The sequence below is a fragment of the Camelus dromedarius genome, chromosome 29 (genome assembly GCF_036321535.1).
Source record: "Camelus dromedarius isolate mCamDro1 chromosome 29, mCamDro1.pat, whole genome shotgun sequence".
Taxonomy (NCBI): domain Eukaryota; kingdom Metazoa; phylum Chordata; class Mammalia; order Artiodactyla; family Camelidae; genus Camelus; species Camelus dromedarius.
In genome coordinates this window covers 2,443,649-2,462,194 of record NC_087464.1, presented here as the reverse complement: position 1 = coordinate 2,462,194, position 18,546 = coordinate 2,443,649, and the positions used below count along the sequence as shown (strand labels likewise).

The 18,546-nt window shown below is 34.7% G+C and overlaps 1 protein-coding gene across 5 annotated transcripts in view; it reads right to left on the bottom strand.

The window, feature by feature from the left end:
• Positions 1-18,546, bottom strand: part of UBE3A (ubiquitin protein ligase E3A) — a 77,535-nt gene that overhangs the window by 10,980 nt on the left and 48,009 nt on the right. For all 5 annotated transcript variants that reach the window (XM_031440443.2, XM_031440441.2, XM_031440444.2 and 2 more), the window contains 2 exons: positions 15,221-15,525; positions 8,144-9,390 (listed from right to left, as the gene is read on the bottom strand). In XM_031440443.2, coding sequence (XP_031296303.1) covers positions 8,144-9,390; positions 15,221-15,525 — 1,552 coding nt within the window. The remainder of the gene's footprint in view (positions 1-8,143; positions 9,391-15,220; positions 15,526-18,546) is intronic.

Here is an 18,546-nt window from a genome sequence, read left to right as displayed (position 1 = left end):
AAATGAGACTTAGAGTTTCTGTTACTTACATATATAACGAACCTGAGCGATAAGATTAGGACATGAGCGATAAGATTAGGACATGCAGAGAAGTCAAGAGGGCAAAAGTGCCTAAGTGACTACTCAAATTATTTCAGGAAAAACAATGGCATATAGTAGTAAAGTCTGACTTCAAAACGGTTCACTAGTTCTTTATGTTTATTAGATTAGAAACTCAAGAATACATTCCTAAATCTATTAATCAATAAAATAATCTCAATTAAGAAAAATATACTGGATAAACAGGGAAACAGTTTATGTTCTCATAACAATGCTTAGTATAAATTACCACTTTTTAACGGACTAGAATACATTTTATATTCATTTTTTTTGAAAGGAGATGAGACATAAACTTGCTCATATCCTTACTCTTAACTTCTTACTAAAAGTTATGAAACCCTAGTATCAACATTTCTTCAACTATAAATCTTTACCAAATACTTCTTTGTATCTGTAGAAAAGGCATAGTGATTGATCTCAGTTACTGTGAGATTAATCATAAAATTAACACTATATTCTAAAGTAAAATATTTATACCACAATTTGTTATCTTACATACCTGAAATTTACTAACAGCATGCCTAAATGATCACCCATGTTATTTGCTAAATTGATTCTAAATTTGCCAAAACAGAATATTTAAGGGTACTGAGGTTACTGCAACTGTTCCAACTAGAATTTTTTAAATGGTTTTGAAGCGATGCAAATATCATCAGAGTAAGAGTACTGCAGTCAGACTTAATTACTTAGGTAACAGGACTAGTTTGGAATTCTAGTGTGTCTTTAAGAAGCAAAATAAAATCTCATAAATTCATGATTCAGGCCAGCTGCCCTGGAGCAATGTTTTTCAAGCTGCCAACTGCAATTTATTAGCAGGTAGTGCAATCCACTTAGTGCAAACCATTGTTGCAGGGAAAAAATCAGAATGTATTCCATATAGTAATGGCATCAACTGTGAAATTTCTTCTTCAGTTATATGTGCAGGCGGATATGCACGTGAATACTGGAACACTACGTAAAATCTCTTACTAGGGGTTGCAATCAAAAAAAGTCTGAATAAAGGCCAAAATGATCTCCTGGCTATCTTCAACTTTTGGATTCTATGAACTTAGAATAGTTAGCTTTAAAGAATGTCTATCCTATACAACAGTGGTCTCTAACATTTACAAAATCATCTTTATGCCAAGTTGTATTAAGATCATTTATTTTTGAGACAGTGCTGTGGTAGGACTGAGTCAAATACTTTGTACTAGTCCCCAGCTGTCACTTAACATAATTTTTAACCTTTAAACTTCAGCAAGCAACTCACTTAAGCCTTAGTTTCCTTATCTGCAAAGACAAAAAAAAAAAAAAAAAGATGATAAAGGATAGTACTCTTCCTACTGCAAAGTTGTGAAGGCTTAATAAGAATTTATGAGAAAGAGTCCTAGGGTGGGTGACAGGTATTAAGGTAACACATCATGTTGTTACCTTTTAAAACAACTTTGCTCTGTGAACAAAGGATTCTCAATAGCCTAATCCCAAATTTTGAAAATAACCTTGAAAAAAAAAGTAGTTCCAGTTAGAAACCTGTTTCAAGCCTCAGGATGTAAAGAATTCTGAAAACTAAATTAGAATTACCATTTTTGCTCAAATGTGGTTTACCCATCAAGCCAACATCCCATATTGCCATGAAACCTGCTAGTTTCCTTTTCTCAGTTCTCCCCCTGCCTAGGTGCTACAGACGGTACGTCAATGTCTACATATGTCCTTACCACACCCTGCTTGTATCAAGTACAAGGTATTGCAAGGTGGGAAAAAGACGATTATCCATTACTTAATTATGTGTCCTAAAGCTCTTCTTCATTAACATTCATAACTGAGCATTGACTCCGTATCAATGTGACTGATAACATTTTAAAGGATCTGGTACAATTTCTGCAGGATTCAGAGGCCTTGTATTTGAGTCTTAGCTCCACCTAAGACACTTCATATGACAAGTGAAGTAAATTTACCTTTATTCTTAATAAATAAATTATTACATGTCTGCCCATTCCCACCAATCTTCACTCTCCATTCCCCATTTTGAATACCAAAAGAATTTAATCCAATATGCTCTATTATGATGATAATTGTAAACAAGTAACTTTATTTCTCTTTGCTTTAGTTTCATCTGTAAAATGAGTATAAAAACATATTAATAAGTTTATGTATATGAAGGACTTATATGAATTCCCTGCACAACAATTCTTTATTAAGTACTAGTTCTTCTTATTGTTACTTTTATTTTATTGGTTCTAAAATTTTTATCGGGCTTGGCTGATAACAACCCAGACATAGAACAAAAATATTCTGGTATTAACAAAACAATAGCACTTAATATGCCAGGGCACTTTGCATATATCAACTCATTAATTCTCACAACTTTATGAGGTTGGTAATATTATTAACCGCCTTTTACAGATGCAATACCTAGCGTAATGAGAGTAATGAAGTAATGAGAGATTCATAAACATGCTCAAGTCAGCCAGTGAGCAGCAGAACAGATTCTAATTCAAGCAGCAAGCTCTTAACTACTAAGCATTACGACCTCTCCTCAATGACTAGCAATAACCTTTTTAAAACCATTGAGTGATTTCCATTTTCTTCTTTATGCTATTTTGTATTTTTCAATCTTTTTTTATAATATATATTATTTTTAGAATCAGGATGTATTTCAATATAAGTATTTGTAAAAAGAATGATTAGCAAAATTACTGGCAACTGAATACTGTGGATGATAATTTCCCAATATTATTTATTTTAGATTATCATTCTCAGATACACTAAGTGGTTCTGTAAAATACTGTTATGTATGACATCGGTAGCCTATCTTTAAAAAAAAGTACTTTTGATTGTGGTGACAAACACTGTTTCATAAAATTTAACAATAATTATTCTGACTAAGGCCATTATTAAGGGGCTATATTTATTTTTGTTTTTCTTAAAAACAACCACTTCCATCCACTGTTCAATTACAGAATGAGTTAGGAACTAACAGTAAAGGTGCATCACTTTATGTAATAGACACCACATAAAACTGAATTTTTAAAATCAAAAGCTATCTTGAATACAGGAGGATATTTTGGAAATTGGAAGGCTATGTCAATGAACATTCTAAAAACGAGAATTTGTACGCTTCCTTGAATTGAATTCATTTAGTAAACAGACCTAGATTTTTCTACATAGGGTTTATAGACAGGTTATTAATTTAATATGGAGATTGGCAAAAGACAGATTATTGGGGTAAAAAAAAAAAACAAAAACAGGCTGGATGTACTGTCATCTACCTCTTCTTTACATGACTTCCTCTTCTTACTAAGACTCTTGATTTCATCGGTTGTTGGATAAAACGACTTTCAATTTCTGAACTTTTAATTGGCCATGATGAGTAAATACTACAAAGATCATTTTTTGAACTGATATCAAAGCATTCCCAGAATATCTAGATAGGATGACATTGCAATATGAAAGTATCACAATGCCATATTTACAAGAGTCAAAAGGAAAACCCCATCCTTAAAAAAATCTTACAGTATGCTGGGTATTATTTATGTCAAACCTACCTTATTCATAGCTGAAAAAAATTATTCAATGGTATGGGTATTTAAGTAGAAGCAGTATTCAGACAAAACAGATACTTAAGAATGCCTAGGATCCCTAAGAATGACTGGCTTAAACTACTCAGTCAACTTAGACTCTATGGTTAAACACTTTGCCATCAAGTACATTAAAACCACTGACTGGAACAGGACTTTTAGATTATCCAGATGTATTTAATCTTTTTATTTCTCTGCGCATCTATGTAGATCTACTTAATTCACTTGTTCCACTCTGAAGGACATAAATCAGGCATGATTTCATTTAAATTAGGATAAATCTTAAGAAACTATAATGATCATTGCATTAAGCACTACAGTGAATGTATAAATTACAATTAAATACACCTAAAGCAGCACAGAATAATCTTATTCATAAAGCACTAAATTGTTAAACAAAAGAATCAAGTTTTGTTTCAATAATAACTAAGATGTCCTCCAAGGAAAATGCTGGAGGTTGGGTCAGACAGTACTAGTAGAGCCCAGAAAAAATGGGTGACTTTTAGAAGAGACTGAGCACAACCTCTTGGTACAGTAGGGCTTGTCATTTGTACCTATCACCTTTAATCTTTCTAGTTCGTATTTTTGGACTTTCCTATCCAATTCTACGTCTCAGTCCTTTCTTTTGGTCTTTAGATCTCTACTCAAAATTCTAGGACTCCCTGATCAATCTGAATCAAGTCTCACACTACCATCAACCCCTACCCTAAGCCTGCTATCCTCATCATCCTTTTAAAGCCTGCCAGTTCCTGAGCATGTACTTGTATATAAAAATGGCCTCAATAAATATGTATACATAAGCTGTACCAACAGCCATCTCCCAAATGGTGATGTGCAGTCTATCTGGGGGTGTGGGGAGGGGTGGTACTACCAGAAATACAGATTCCTAGGCTACACACCAGACCTCTAGAAGTAGAACCTTGGATTTTTTTTTTTTTTTTTAAATAAACCTCCCATTCAGATGTGAAGGCAGTTTGGGGGACCTCACAGATGGCAACACTGTCTTCTAGGATACTTATACCCTCACTCAATCCCCTAACATAAAAAGTAATTTTAAAACAAATTTTATATCCTCTTCCCTCGGAGATGACTTGTCTAAGAAAAAATGAAAAATTATCTACTTTTAGAAGAACACACACATAGATAAATGTTATTAGCAAAATACTGTTAAAAAAAAAAAACTCATCACATTAGGGCTGTTTTCACTCAAATGGAAGCTGAGTTCTGAGCTCATTTAATCACTGCACTATTTCCCAAGGAACAACAAAAAATAGTGAAAAGAAGTCCTAGGGAGAAACAGTTCAGTTATTTAAAGGTGTGTGGGTAGTTCTGGGATATCTGTGGAAAGATAACTTACATTTTATTATATTTCACTGATTCTTAAAATTTACTTGTCTGTTTTTTTTAACATCTCTGAAGTCAGAATATGCCATAAAATTGATAGCACCTTAAAATGAAACGCAATATTCTTCCTTTTTAGTGGAAATAAAACAACTGTGTTCCTACAACCAGAGACTGGTATCTCAGGTTTGATAAAATCCTGGAAACACTGATTCTTCTATTGTCATCAAAGGCAGGTCCTCTAAAAACTCCAGGCAGGAAACAATTTGCTACTCTAGTTTGATTCACATGGTACATGAAAGGAATGAATATATTTTTACTTTATTTATTTATTTATTTATTTATTTATTTTATATTTTATTTTTCTTTAAAAATAAATCCATAATTATTAATTGAAGTTACCACCTCTTTCCCTCTCCCTCCAAGCTAGTCAGTCTTACATGAATAACTGAAAACCAAGACCCAATGGAAAACATACTCAGAGTGACCTGTACGTAGTCAGCATTTTCTGGGCCTCATTTATAAACCAACGAGTAGATGAGCACCAAGGCAACTTTCAGCTCTTGAAGTCTAAGACCCTAAAACCTTAATTATTTAATTATTAATATTGAGCTTGGTGCAAAGTTTCTCATTTCCTCTTCTCTTCCTGCCCCTACTCTGTAGCTGAAAATTAGCAGGTCGTAAGAAGTGGTCAACAGGTTTATTTTGTTTGTCAAACTGTGATATAAAAGGAAGAATGAAGCTTTAAAACAGCAAAGTAGATCCTTGGGGAATAAGATGTTGAAAATCCATCAGTACTTTAAAGAGTACACCTTACAGGATGACCTTAAACTACTTTTTGTTACTCAAATACTATGACCTTTTCATAATCATCATCTGCTATGAATACTTCCCCCGAAATAGGCAGATTATCACTATGACTTCTAAGACCTATTCTGATGTTTTTTTTTTTTTAACCACCTCACATTGCTATTATGAAAGAAGAAAGGAGGGAGGAGGAAAGGGAGGGAGGAGGAAGAAAGTTAAAAGTGAAGTCTGTTTAGTGTGTGCCCCTAAGAAGCTCCACAGTGGTCATGATTCATCTTTACAGCCCTAGTGCTTGGCAAAATGCCTCACACAAAGGATTTCTGAAGTGGTAATATTCAAGTACAGACAGTATATAGTGAATCCTCATTTATGATAGGTCAAATGATAATATTTAGCTTAGAGTTCCTAAGCTGAACTCCCTAAAAAATAATTTGTTAGCACAATTTAAAAGCTCGCTTATTAATTTTACTCTAACACTTGCTTAAAGGAAGTCCTCATAAAACAAAATGGTTGTTTCCTCAAAATTTTAGATGATAATTTTTAAAACAGAGTAAAGTAGGCATATAATAGGCATCTAAACTTTTGTTGCTTCTTGGCCTTACTTTCATTAGGGGGGAAAAATAGGATGGGATGGGTGGCAGGGGAAGGAACAAGGCTCAGTAGATTTCCGATAAAACAGGTAAGTAGGTAGACAATTTTTAAAAACTCTGTACTGAATCTTACAGAGTAATTTCACTGCTTTTAAAGGTCAGGTATAGCTTTTGCTGGAAACAGATGAAAGGATCCCAACCTAAGAAGCCAAATATAAAATGTGTAGTTTTGAGATTTGCAGTTCTGCTCTAACAATGGAATTCATAGACAGACCTCAACATGCTTTCCATAAAGCATCACCACGTCCACATAATTCCTCATCATTCTGCTGAACTATGGAAAGTAAGTTGCTGGCTGCCTGATGATCAGTTATATTAAGTACATTAATTATTCAGGAAGCTCAAAACTACAAAAGTAAAATAAAAAGGGCACCAGAAAGAAAGCAATAATTACCTCCTTCCGTCTCTGGTGAAAACTGCCTGTGTTGCTTAAATAATGTAGAATCTTTTTTTAACACTATAAACATATTTGGTATCTCAAAAACAAACAAACACCCCCCTCCACCCAAAAAAACAGTAACAAAAAAATTAAGCACAGAACCTCGGCAGCTTTTACATTTCTGAGATGTCAAGCTAGTTTACAGTTTTATAAATTCTCAGATTTAGACAAATTCACTCTAAAAACTAAAATATTTTGAAACAAGTATCACTACTTCCTAGTTATCTGTGTTGCTTTATTAGTACAGAAGACTGACTATATCTTAATTGTAGATGGCATTAAATTTTACTTGAGTTGATGAAAAAAGAACTAGCAATGCTGGGTATATCTAATATTATAAAGACAATAAAACCCTGTGATAAAGAATACTATGCAAATGTAACTGTTGGCATGATGTGATTGGTAACTGGTTTCTGTCTTCTGGTCAAGCTTACATTCTTAAGTAGGGGACACTAAAATTCTTATTTTCTGTGGAGGGAAGAAATGAACAAAAGGCAACCCATCTGGAGGAAGAGGGAGTTAGAAGGTGAGTCCTTGTGGTCCCAGTATTCTCCTAGCTTGATCTCCCTGGACTAGGTTGATGATACAAGCACCATTAATTACAAGATTCGTGTAAAAGTTTCTGTTTTCCCAGATGTTACAACCAACTCCAAGACCTGGAGTAATCCATATATTTAAATGAAAAGAAACTGTCCCAATCAGGCAGTGCCATTCAGGGACGTTCTGAGTGACATGGCAGGAACTCTTACTAGCAGCATGCACCAACCTGCCTGGTCACGTCATCAACCTCACAACTCTCAATGTCACACGATGGAATTTTTGGACACCACTTATTATTTTATGGCGTGGTTTTATTCTACCACTCCCCATTAAGACTTGACATTCATACTCATAACTGGGTGTCTCCACAGTCCCCTTGTTCCTGTGCTCTGGAACATCCATGCCTCTTCTGAAATAAGACATTTTGGGGGTTGGTTAGTTGTCAAGATTTAGAAAATCTATTCTTTTTCAAAGAGAGTGATCATTACACAAGACAACCAATATTTTTGTGGAACACATTTATAAACCTGTGCAGGAGCAACAAAAGTATAATACATTCACAATAAAAAAAAAGTCCATGTGTCTCTATGCTATATAATACCATATATATATTCCCCACCCTCCAAAGAGTCACTTAAAAAATGAATTCCCTGAAATGTATCGCTATCTCCCATCACTCAGATATCTGTTTAAACAGCAGCCCAACTTACCCGGACGAGCGCATCATCTATGATATGGTCACGTCTGACTTTGAGTCTCAAATATGGATTCAACTGCTGTCCTTGAACTAAGCTGTAGAGGACAGTGATTCTTCGTTCACTGTACATGCGAATTCTATTGTCATAATATAATCCCAAATTCTTTGTGACAGCATTCAATATAAAGGGACATGTCATAAAGGAGAATTTGTTCTCTGTTTCTACTTTGAAAAAAGTATAATCTTTATCCATTTCTAGAACATCATTCAGTGGTTCATTAATAAACTCTTCAAAAGGGATAAGTGGTTTTCGACAATCCAGAGTTTTAACACCAAGTTCAGTTTCCAGTGGGTCCACTCGAGGACCTTTCTTGTTCCTTCTTTCTTCTCCCAAAAGCTCCTGAAGTGTCAATTCACTGGACTCAGGAATGGGCTCTTCGTCATCTTCTTCGTTGTGATTTGTGTCCACTTCCCCTCCCACTACATTTGCATAGTAAACCATTTTCAAGCACTTGGAAGCAGCAACAATTGCATCATCATCATTCACGAGATTTCGATTGTTAAAGTCAGTGCTTATGACTTTGTATGTGATAAGCTGCTGAAACGTCTCCATCATTCTCCGAATCTGGTCTGCATTGTACTTAGACCACAGTCTAACCAGTTTTCCTTGGGCTGCAAGGGGCAGCTTACTCATTGCTTTGCAAAACAATGGCAAAGCCATTTCCAGATACTCAGGACTGTGGAGATTTCTATTCTCCATTACAATGATGAATAAATTCAGATAATTAGGATCTCGGGAGTATACATTGTGATATGTCAAGTCACATTCCACATTAGGTGACAAATATACAAGTGCATTGAGAAAGGCAGTTTCTATTTTTTCATTAGAGAGCAATCTGGTGTAGACCCTCCTAATGGCCTCAATATCCACAGACACATCTTCAGGGCCTAATTTTTGTAAGTTGTTGTCTCCTTGCGAGCTGTCACTTATCCTCGAGGAAGATGCTTCTGAATCTTCTTCCATAGCCGCAGCGGAACATGCAGCCTTTTCCTTCTCATCTTCATCTTTGTCTTCATCCTTTGCTTGAAGAGATTTCAGTTCTTCCTTGGTGTGTTGTTTGACTTTCCGAAAGCTCTGTACCAATGCTTCAGCACTAGAAAACACTCTTCCAATAACACGAATTAAAGGGGAATAATCCTCTCTCTCTCTACATAATTCAAGAATTTCATATACCGTCTCTTCTGTTAGGTAAGTCACATCTAGAAAATGGGGGAAAAAGAGAACATTTATTTTCATAATATATGTATGTTTGCTTTCTTTTAGTAAGTTCTAGTGAAAAATAAGATAGTCAAACATTTTGCACTCAATACCGTTTATGATTTACAACCCTGTAAAACTATCTAATCTTAGGTTCAGCCAACAAAATATGCTTACCCATTTTTTTATGAACTACTCCATAGTAACAGCTTTACTCATCCTTTTATATCCTTTCATTAATACACAGCTTTTAATGAGCTCAAACATGCAGCTTTAATTGTAAATATGAAACCAAGCTATCATGTCCTGACTTATCACAATAAATACCTCTTATAATCTCGCTTTAAGCAAAAACATTACTATTCCTCTGAGAGGTTTCTTCCTCATTTCACTACTCTGTTTTCAAATGACTAGGAAGGCAAAGTTTTAAGAAAGGTTTCTTGAGAGTCCTCTTTTGGAAACAGTTCTTGTCCTAAAATCAGACTAGTTCTTTTTGAGTTTTCCTTTTTAGCTTTTTCTAGGGTGGCCACTCTGGCTGAGAGGAATTAATGTACCATTTCCCATAAGCTCTGAAGTTGACAGACACTGCCATCTGCAGCCAAGTATCAGGTTGGAATAAACTTTACATAGTGACAGGAAATAGTTACAGAGCAATAAAAAATAAGAGTGGGAAGGAGGCAACTTACAAGCAGACAAGTGAAAAACACCACACTACGCAGGCACCAAAGCCCATCTCCTCTCCTTCCAGGGCACGGAATTAGATACATTCCCCCCATCTTTCCTAGCTTTTTGAGACATGTGGTACTTCCAGGCCAAGGCTTTTCTCCTTCTGGCTAATGGGATGATGTTCCCAGGATGATTCTGAAAACTGTACGTTGAAGATGACAGTACCTCTCTGAATGACTGCATGAACCGGAACTTTCTGCCAGTCCACAATATTATGCTGTTAGATGAGCTAGAAATAAATTCCCACTGTTTTTAATAAGCTAGTGTTCTTTCTGGTGCCTACTCAACACTGCAGTCTATCTGATCCTTACTAGTACAGAAGCCTTTCACTTTCCCATCTTGCCTCAGAGTCTCTTAAACACAAGTAATGACCATCTCCCCACAAGCTGAAATATTACCGTTTTTTTTCAGCTTGCAGTATTTAAATCCATGGGAGTTTTATTATGATTTTCTATCATATCCATTCTTCCCCATAAAGAAATAACACCATAAAAGGGAAAAATGACAGGAGGCAACGAAAGGCCAGACTGAATACCAATTTATTACATATTTTCAGAGTTATAATAATGTTGTTGAAATTCTAATGAAATCACAGAAGAAACAAAGAAAAAGAGAATACTTCAAGGATTTTTTGAGGTTAAAAATCTCTGGAACCGTGGATTATTGCAGGGGTGAAAGTCTGTTGCAGTTTGCTGGGATCCATCTTACTTCCCTCCCATGTGTCTTTAAATATCGCAGTTGAGCCCTCCCTTTGCCATTATTCTCTTTCAGACAAAACCAGGCAAACCCATGGCTCTCATTCTCTTTAACAACAAAATTTAAATCTATACATATACTACCTTGAGACGAATACACAGTAAGGTCAAGAGGTTATGGAATGACATGGAATGAAATACGTTAGAAAAAGAAAGAAAAACTGCATCTTTCTCTTACAACTTTCTTACCGAAATATAGAAAATATAAGAACACACACAAAAATGAATTTTAACATGCTGCTTTCTTAAACCCCAAGTTTTCATTTTACTCAAATTTTATTTTATTTCACGCAGGTTAATCTGAGCTTTCATGATCTTTGATTTCTTTCAAAGAAGGCAGTGAGTATAGCCACTGAAGTGGAAAACAATGTAAAATATTCAAAGAGTAGTAAATTTCAGTGCTTGGGGACATCATACAACAGACAATTCGTAGACTTAACAGCTCACACATAAAACTCTCTGGCACTTACCATGTGTTTCAATGAAAAAAAAAGAAAAAAAACCTAACAATTTTAAAATTAAAACTAGGTTAGCTACAATGCACTCCCTTCTCATGATCTATTATTAAAACAAAAACAAAAACAAAAATTCTCACCCCATTCTCTCACTTATTGTCTGAAATAAGCTTATATAATTTCACCTACCAAAGCTAAGAAATATATCTCAATGACACTATTTTTTCTGTTATGACCTCCACGAATATCAGATGACTGGGATAAAATAAAATGTTTCAACAGTTAACAATTTATTGCATACAATAAACAGCATACATGACTGTATTTTAAATGAAAATACAGAAATAAAAATATTTCAATCCTATAGTCAAATAACTTAAAAGGAGTAAGTAGAGATACCCTTTAAACAGTAGATATTCAAATTTCACTTTACAACTCAACCCTAATAGCTAAGGATAAATGCTCTGGGCAGAGAAAATTCAAAAATCTGAAAGCTCCATGTATTTGTGTATTGTGTATTTTTTGTGATCCCTAACAACTATCAAGCATGTCTGGCATTACTCAAAGCACTCAAATGTTTGACAGGTGAGACTAACCAATGACGCAAAGGGTATGAAACCTCTAATGACCAACAACAGGATCTCATTCTCAGCTAAAAGGGAGAAGGCTATGTTCAATGCTGGGTAATAGCCCAGAGAGTTCTGTGTCCTGCGATACTACATACCAGTTTAGTTTACATAGATATGGTAACTTAAATCTTCTAACTCCAAAAGAAGTGCTATAATCATTCTGTATCTAAAATGTGATCTTCTGAAATGGCTCTCTTCCCTCCAGCAGCCCTCTAATATATCTGGGCAGACACTTGAGGCTGGCTAACTCCACATCTATTCACCACCTTTACCCTGACATGTCACTATGATAGAAACTGCAAGAACTAAATACTAGGATTCCAATCCTCACTTGCACTTGGGGGATGGCATGTGACACAGGTCTGACAGTGACCTAAGAGGAAGCCTACTGGTGGAATTCTGAGGGTTTGTATTCCTCATAAATAAAGGCAAACATGACTAGCTCGTATTCTGAGTAGGAAAAAAAAAAACACTTAATTTTTATTAGTAGATATTCAAGAAGTTAACTAATTTCATCATTTTCAAATTACCCAAGCAAAGACCATATAGGTCTCTGCAAATCATAAAACTGTACTTCAATTAAAAAAAACATTTACTAATATTTCAAGCCCACTTTATTTTACAGGCCAGTAAAAACTATCAAACTATTAGAAGAAAAAAATGTGGCATCCCATATAAAAAGTTTCTGTCATTTTGAATAAACTATTCAGATATGTCATTTTACAGGAAAGAGAACAAATGATACATTTTGTCTAATAAAATTATATTGGTCAAACAATATTACTGACAGAAGTTTTAATCTATCTCTTTAATCAAAAGAGTAACAACCTTGTCATCAAATACTTAAGCAGAGGCTAATTTTAGAGTCATGTAGATAAATCCTATCTTCATTGTGACAAATGGACTCTTGTATTGTACAACATACAAAATTTCTTAACACAACTCCTACTTCTACTTTAATATATTTCCTTAAGAGTAAAACACATCATAAAATACAAGCGATCAATGAATGAACAGCTTCTAACAGTTGAACCACAAAAATAATAAATTTTACCATACCACAAATCTGATCTTTGGTCCTTGCTACCAGACTATCAACATCCTCTTTTACGGGCCATAACTCTTTTAAGAACACACCCTCAGGTTTTTTCTATTAAGGATATATAAGCATCTTCTGCTAAACATCAGTAATCTCTTCCTGAAAGTGTGAAACTGTTAATTGGAAGCATTTTCCCCATTATTTTAGATGGAAAAAAATTATACCTTTTTACATGACAATATTAAAAAAAAAAACAAAAAACAAGCCCTATCAAGCCCTATCTAATTTCTTAAAGTGTATCCAATACATAGTAAATATCTATTATAAATAATTATCCAGTTAGGACACAGAGCACCCTGCTTCCTAATCATCAAATCATGAAGTTGTTAACAAAGAATTATCATCTTAGTGGGTAAGATTCTAGACCTTCTGTTGACATGTCATCCTCTTCAGAACATCTTCAAGTGATTGTGACCTTCTACTAATTCTGTATAAAATGTACCAATACTTAATCCTCACAGTGTTTTGTTTAAAATGTTAAACTGAATTTTTCAGACATAAATACAACTTGTTAAAAAAATTTAGAAATATAAATATTCATAACATTTGAGTATCAATAAGAGGTGTTCTACTGAGAAAAACAAGAAATGAGACATTTTTGTATGATACACCTGTATATTCTGTGATATATGTGTACCTGAAAAATACTCAATCTATAAAAGTTTACACTTAAATAGAGCTTGGGGCAGACTATTCAATACCTACGAAACTTTGTACTAGAGCTAACAAATATATAACCCTCAAAATAAAAAAGTACTAGTGCACTTAATACATTCTTAATTCCCAACAGAAATATACTATAATAAATACATAATGTTGCAGGAAAAAGGGTGTGTTGTGGGTGGGAGGTAGCATATTGGAAGAAAGCATGAGGAACTGTTAAATTACACAGACTTGAGCTAGTACGCAGAGACTAAGGATACAACCATTCAGTAAGCATCTCTAAGATGAAGCACATAGCCAAAAGATGGGTACATCCATCCTGTGCTACAACCATCCCCAACAGCTTGCTGCATTCAACTGTGCCAGCACATCCTACGTTCACAGTAACTGGTGCTCTGTGGTGCACACTTGTTGGAGTCTATGCAACTTCCACATTATACATATGGACAATGTTCACCTTTTATCCACAGTACGGGAGCTAATTCGTGAAATAGAAATACCCGCATTGATGTAATAAGGTTGTATAAAGTTATGAAAACATCTTTATTGTGGAAACAGAGTAGAAGCTATTAACACAATTCCATTTCATTGATTAATTTAAACTTGATTCAAATGATATTACTGAAAATTTTAGAGGTATTCTCTAACATGTATGTCCTAAACAAAAAGCTTCCTCTTTTAAAATACAATTACCTCTCGTAGGGCTGGTCAGTCATTCAGAAATTCAATTACCTTTGTTTCTAATACTGACTTACCATCACTGAGAGAAAGCAAGCAAGCCTGGAGTTGATTTTTAAAAAGTTTTAACAATTTTAGAATACAGGATCATTTAGAAAACAAAATAAGGCTTGGGTGAAACTACCACGGTTAGGTGATGATTCTTGGCAATATGAGTGTGCCGAACGCCTGGGAGACTCAGGTAAGCGGGACACGCGAAGAATATATTAGAATGAAGAACTGAATTACTTCTCAGATAACTATTACAAAATGTTGCCTTGCCTTCAGAAATAGAAAAAGATCACCGATTCCTCTTTCAGGTTCTTTCACCGCTGAGTGCTTAGGTTCCAAAGTGCATGCCAGATATTTAGTTCAGCTCTTCAATAACTTAAATAGACTTTGTAGCCTAGTTTAGGTGATTAACTACCACTTAATACATTTTTTCTTAGTGGAAAATATTTAAGAGTTCCAATCCATCCATTAACAAAGGAACTTTTGGGAATATAACCTGCTTCTATATAAGTACTGCGTGCTAACCGATTGCGCCACTGGAGCGCCCATAACCTGCTTCTAATTAGGGACCATTCAAACAGTAAAATATAGTTAAATCATTAACTCAATTATTAGTTGTCTTTTACCATAATAAAAAATCATCTCCACTACACTATCTTGTCCTAAGGTCAAAAAGGCAAAACAAGCAAACAAACAAAAACAAACCTCACACATTTTTTTTTAAAGCTCCAATTTTTTTCAATCAGAAATTCTCAATTAAAAATAGAACATCTTACCTTTAAAATCATCTCTTGCTCCTTGTCCTTCTTTCTTGTTCATTTTTATGTCAGAGCAGTTGTTAGGGGCACCTTTAGAGTTTTCAAGGTAAGCTGAGCTTGCTCCTTTCTTGGAGGGATGAGGATCACAGAGTTTTGCATTAATCTTATAAAGCTCGAGGGCTTTAATAGCTGCTGCATTGTTATCCATACGAAGAAAAGTTGGACAGGAAGCACAAAACTCATTCGTGCAGGCCTCATTTCCACAGCCCTCAGTTAACTGGTGGTAGTAGCGTTCTATTAGATGCTTTGCAGCTGCTCGCTTCCTGTACCAAACATCATCAAACAGTAAGCACAGTGATTAGTGCAGCTCTCAGGTACAAAGCTCAACAGATCATCAGCAAAGCCAAAGTTAGCCAAGCACTGAAGTAATAAACTTGCATATTAATATGAGGTGTAGAAAACGGAGATACACCATTTACACAGAAGTTTTAACTAGGGAGATATTTGATTGTTATTTCCTAAGATGCCATGATAAAGAATACTGATGCCCGTCAAAATAGTTTGTTTTAATAGAACATGCTTTCCTTTAGTTTTAAAGGGGGGGAGGTTGTTGATGTGCTTAAACTGTTTAGCACAACAGCTACAAATCCCAAGTTTTATGGCTGAGTATTAGTATCTTACCACTTTAAAAATTAACATTAAGAAAATGAAAGTCTATTTAAATATCAATTCAGCTTTCCTTTACACAATTACCATTTTGTTTCAACAGTCTGTAAATACTTGATCTACAGTTAATACAGAACTTGTATGGGGAACAAAAAGTCTTCATCCCCCAACTGTCTACTATATGGGAGATCTAAAAAGAAACGTATTAATAAAATATCCAAAGTTTGTGTTATACCACAAGAAACTGGCTCCGAAAAGACAATCTTGAACCCAAAAGCGTCATTAAACTTCCTCATTAATATCAAGTCACAGGAACACAGAATACTCTAAACTCCCTTTAGAGCAAAATTTTATATTCTTACTTTGTGAATTTAAAGTATGTGGATTAATGCTCCATTATGGCTGGTCCAGCAGAGCTAGCCAGCAAGGACACTGAAGAAGGGATCATTTCACGAAGCAAGAAGCTGGACTACATGATCTATCTCTATGTTTATTCGGCTCTTAGTATCTGTACTTCTACTACTGAAGATATGAGATCACTGTAAGTAGTCTACTGGACCCAAAGAAACATAATTCATAGCTATTCCTTTTGGTTCCAAATACACATACAGGAATAAAAACTACAAATAATCAGAACTATTTAAAAAATAATTTACCTAATTTAATTCTCCATATATTCCTACAAGTATCTCACAAACATGTAGGACTAAATGGCAAATGGCATTAGTTTACATCTTGTCAACTGTGAGATACATCTTGTTAATCATGAGAAACTAAACAAGACAACAAATAAGGGACACACTAATCAGTCTAATTTTGTCTCAAAAGTAGGACTTTGTTTCTAAACTATCAAAGTAAGTGATAAAGAGTAATAACTCAAACACATTCAATTCACTGTGGTGCTGTTTTTCAAATGTTCCATGCAAATTTACCACTCACTGCATGCAGATAGAGAAAAAAGAAAACCCCACAAAACGCACTTAAAAATTGCATGAACATGACTTGATATATCTTATAAACAATTCAATGCCTGAAAATTAAAACGTATTATTTCAGATATGTCACTGTGCAAAGTACTAAAGTGACAACATGTAAAGAAAGAGAAATATAAAATCTAGAAGATTTATACCATATGTTGCTATTCCTCTTCCAAAATGCAGTAACTTTCCCTAGTAAGAATGTAAATAGGTATGAATTTCCTTTATGGAGGAAAATTATGAACACGTATCAAAAGTCTTAAAAATGAAACAGAGGATGAACCATACAAATCAAAGATGCCGTTTTGGGGAGATAATATGACAATTTTGTAAAAATGTTCTGTTTCTATAAAATCTGGAAAAAACTGACATGCCCAACAATAGGAGATTAAATGAACTGATAACCATTCACACAATGGAATAACTAAAAATTATCAAGCTCTGAATGTAGCAGACATCATTAATTGATCTTTTAATTGTAAGTCAGTTACAATGTAGTAAGTGTAGTTAGAAGCTGTTTTTATTTCAAAGTGTTAGTAGTCATTTTCTCTGAATAATGTGATTAAATAGGTTTTTAAAATTATTCTATCACTTTGCTTCTGATTTATTTTTCTATAATACATGACTTATATATTAAAATTAAGGAATATGAAAGAGGAAAATGTTAGTGGTTTTAAAACTTCATACACGTGATTTGAATAGCCTCAAGGTTACTAAACTGTCCTTATGATTTTTCAAAAATTAATTTTAAGAACCGAAATACTAAAACAGTCTAGCTGTTTTTCTTAATGTCAGGTTTTGTCCTAAAAACACCACCAAACAAACAAAACCAAAAAATTGCAGTCATATACATAATGCTTCTGGCATGTAATGCATAAAGAAGTGTGAACAGGAAAAACAGGACAAGACCAAGAAATCAAAGACCCGCTTTAAGCCTCAAAGCAGCTGTACAGTCTGAACCAGCAATTTCCCAGGGCTCAGCTTCCCATCTTGAAGCCTCCGTTCAGTTCTAAGTCTGCAACAAGGAGGTGAACAAGGAAGGAACTAGAATTTGCTGAATGTCTGGTAACACAGTGGACACATCTAGGCACTTTGACACAGGTCATCTCCTTTGAGTCCGATGACTTTGAGGATTATTCTTCACACAGCCCAAAAAGGAGACAGAACTGAGAGTCAAATCACATATCCAAGGTCACACAAAGGAAAGTAAGGAACTAGGGTAAGAGTAGGAGTCCAGAGAAGACCTCTGGACTCTGGTTTCAGAGTCTAAGTCGTTTCCATGACATTGTCTTACAGAAGGTGATACATTTCAAAATAATTCTTAACAAGGGTAGTACGAAAAAACTTCATGGAAAAAGTCCCATAAATAATGTGTATTGAGGAACAGGTAGCACTATACTCTGCAAAGTTAATACATCTATAATTTGTTGAGGACCTATGTGCTAGGCACTTTACAGACATTCTCCCTTTGGAAGGTGGTAAACCCTTCTAACGATTACAAGTTAAAAGCTCACACTCTGAGGCCAGACTGCCCAAGTTCACGTGCTGGTTCTGCCACGGAGTAACTATGTGACCTTGGATGAGTTTACTTAAATCTCCCTGTGTCTGTTTCCTCATCTTAAAAATGATGGTATATGTAAGAATGATTATGGCTGTGAGAGAGTTAAATGAGTTTTTATGTATATACACACACACACAGAC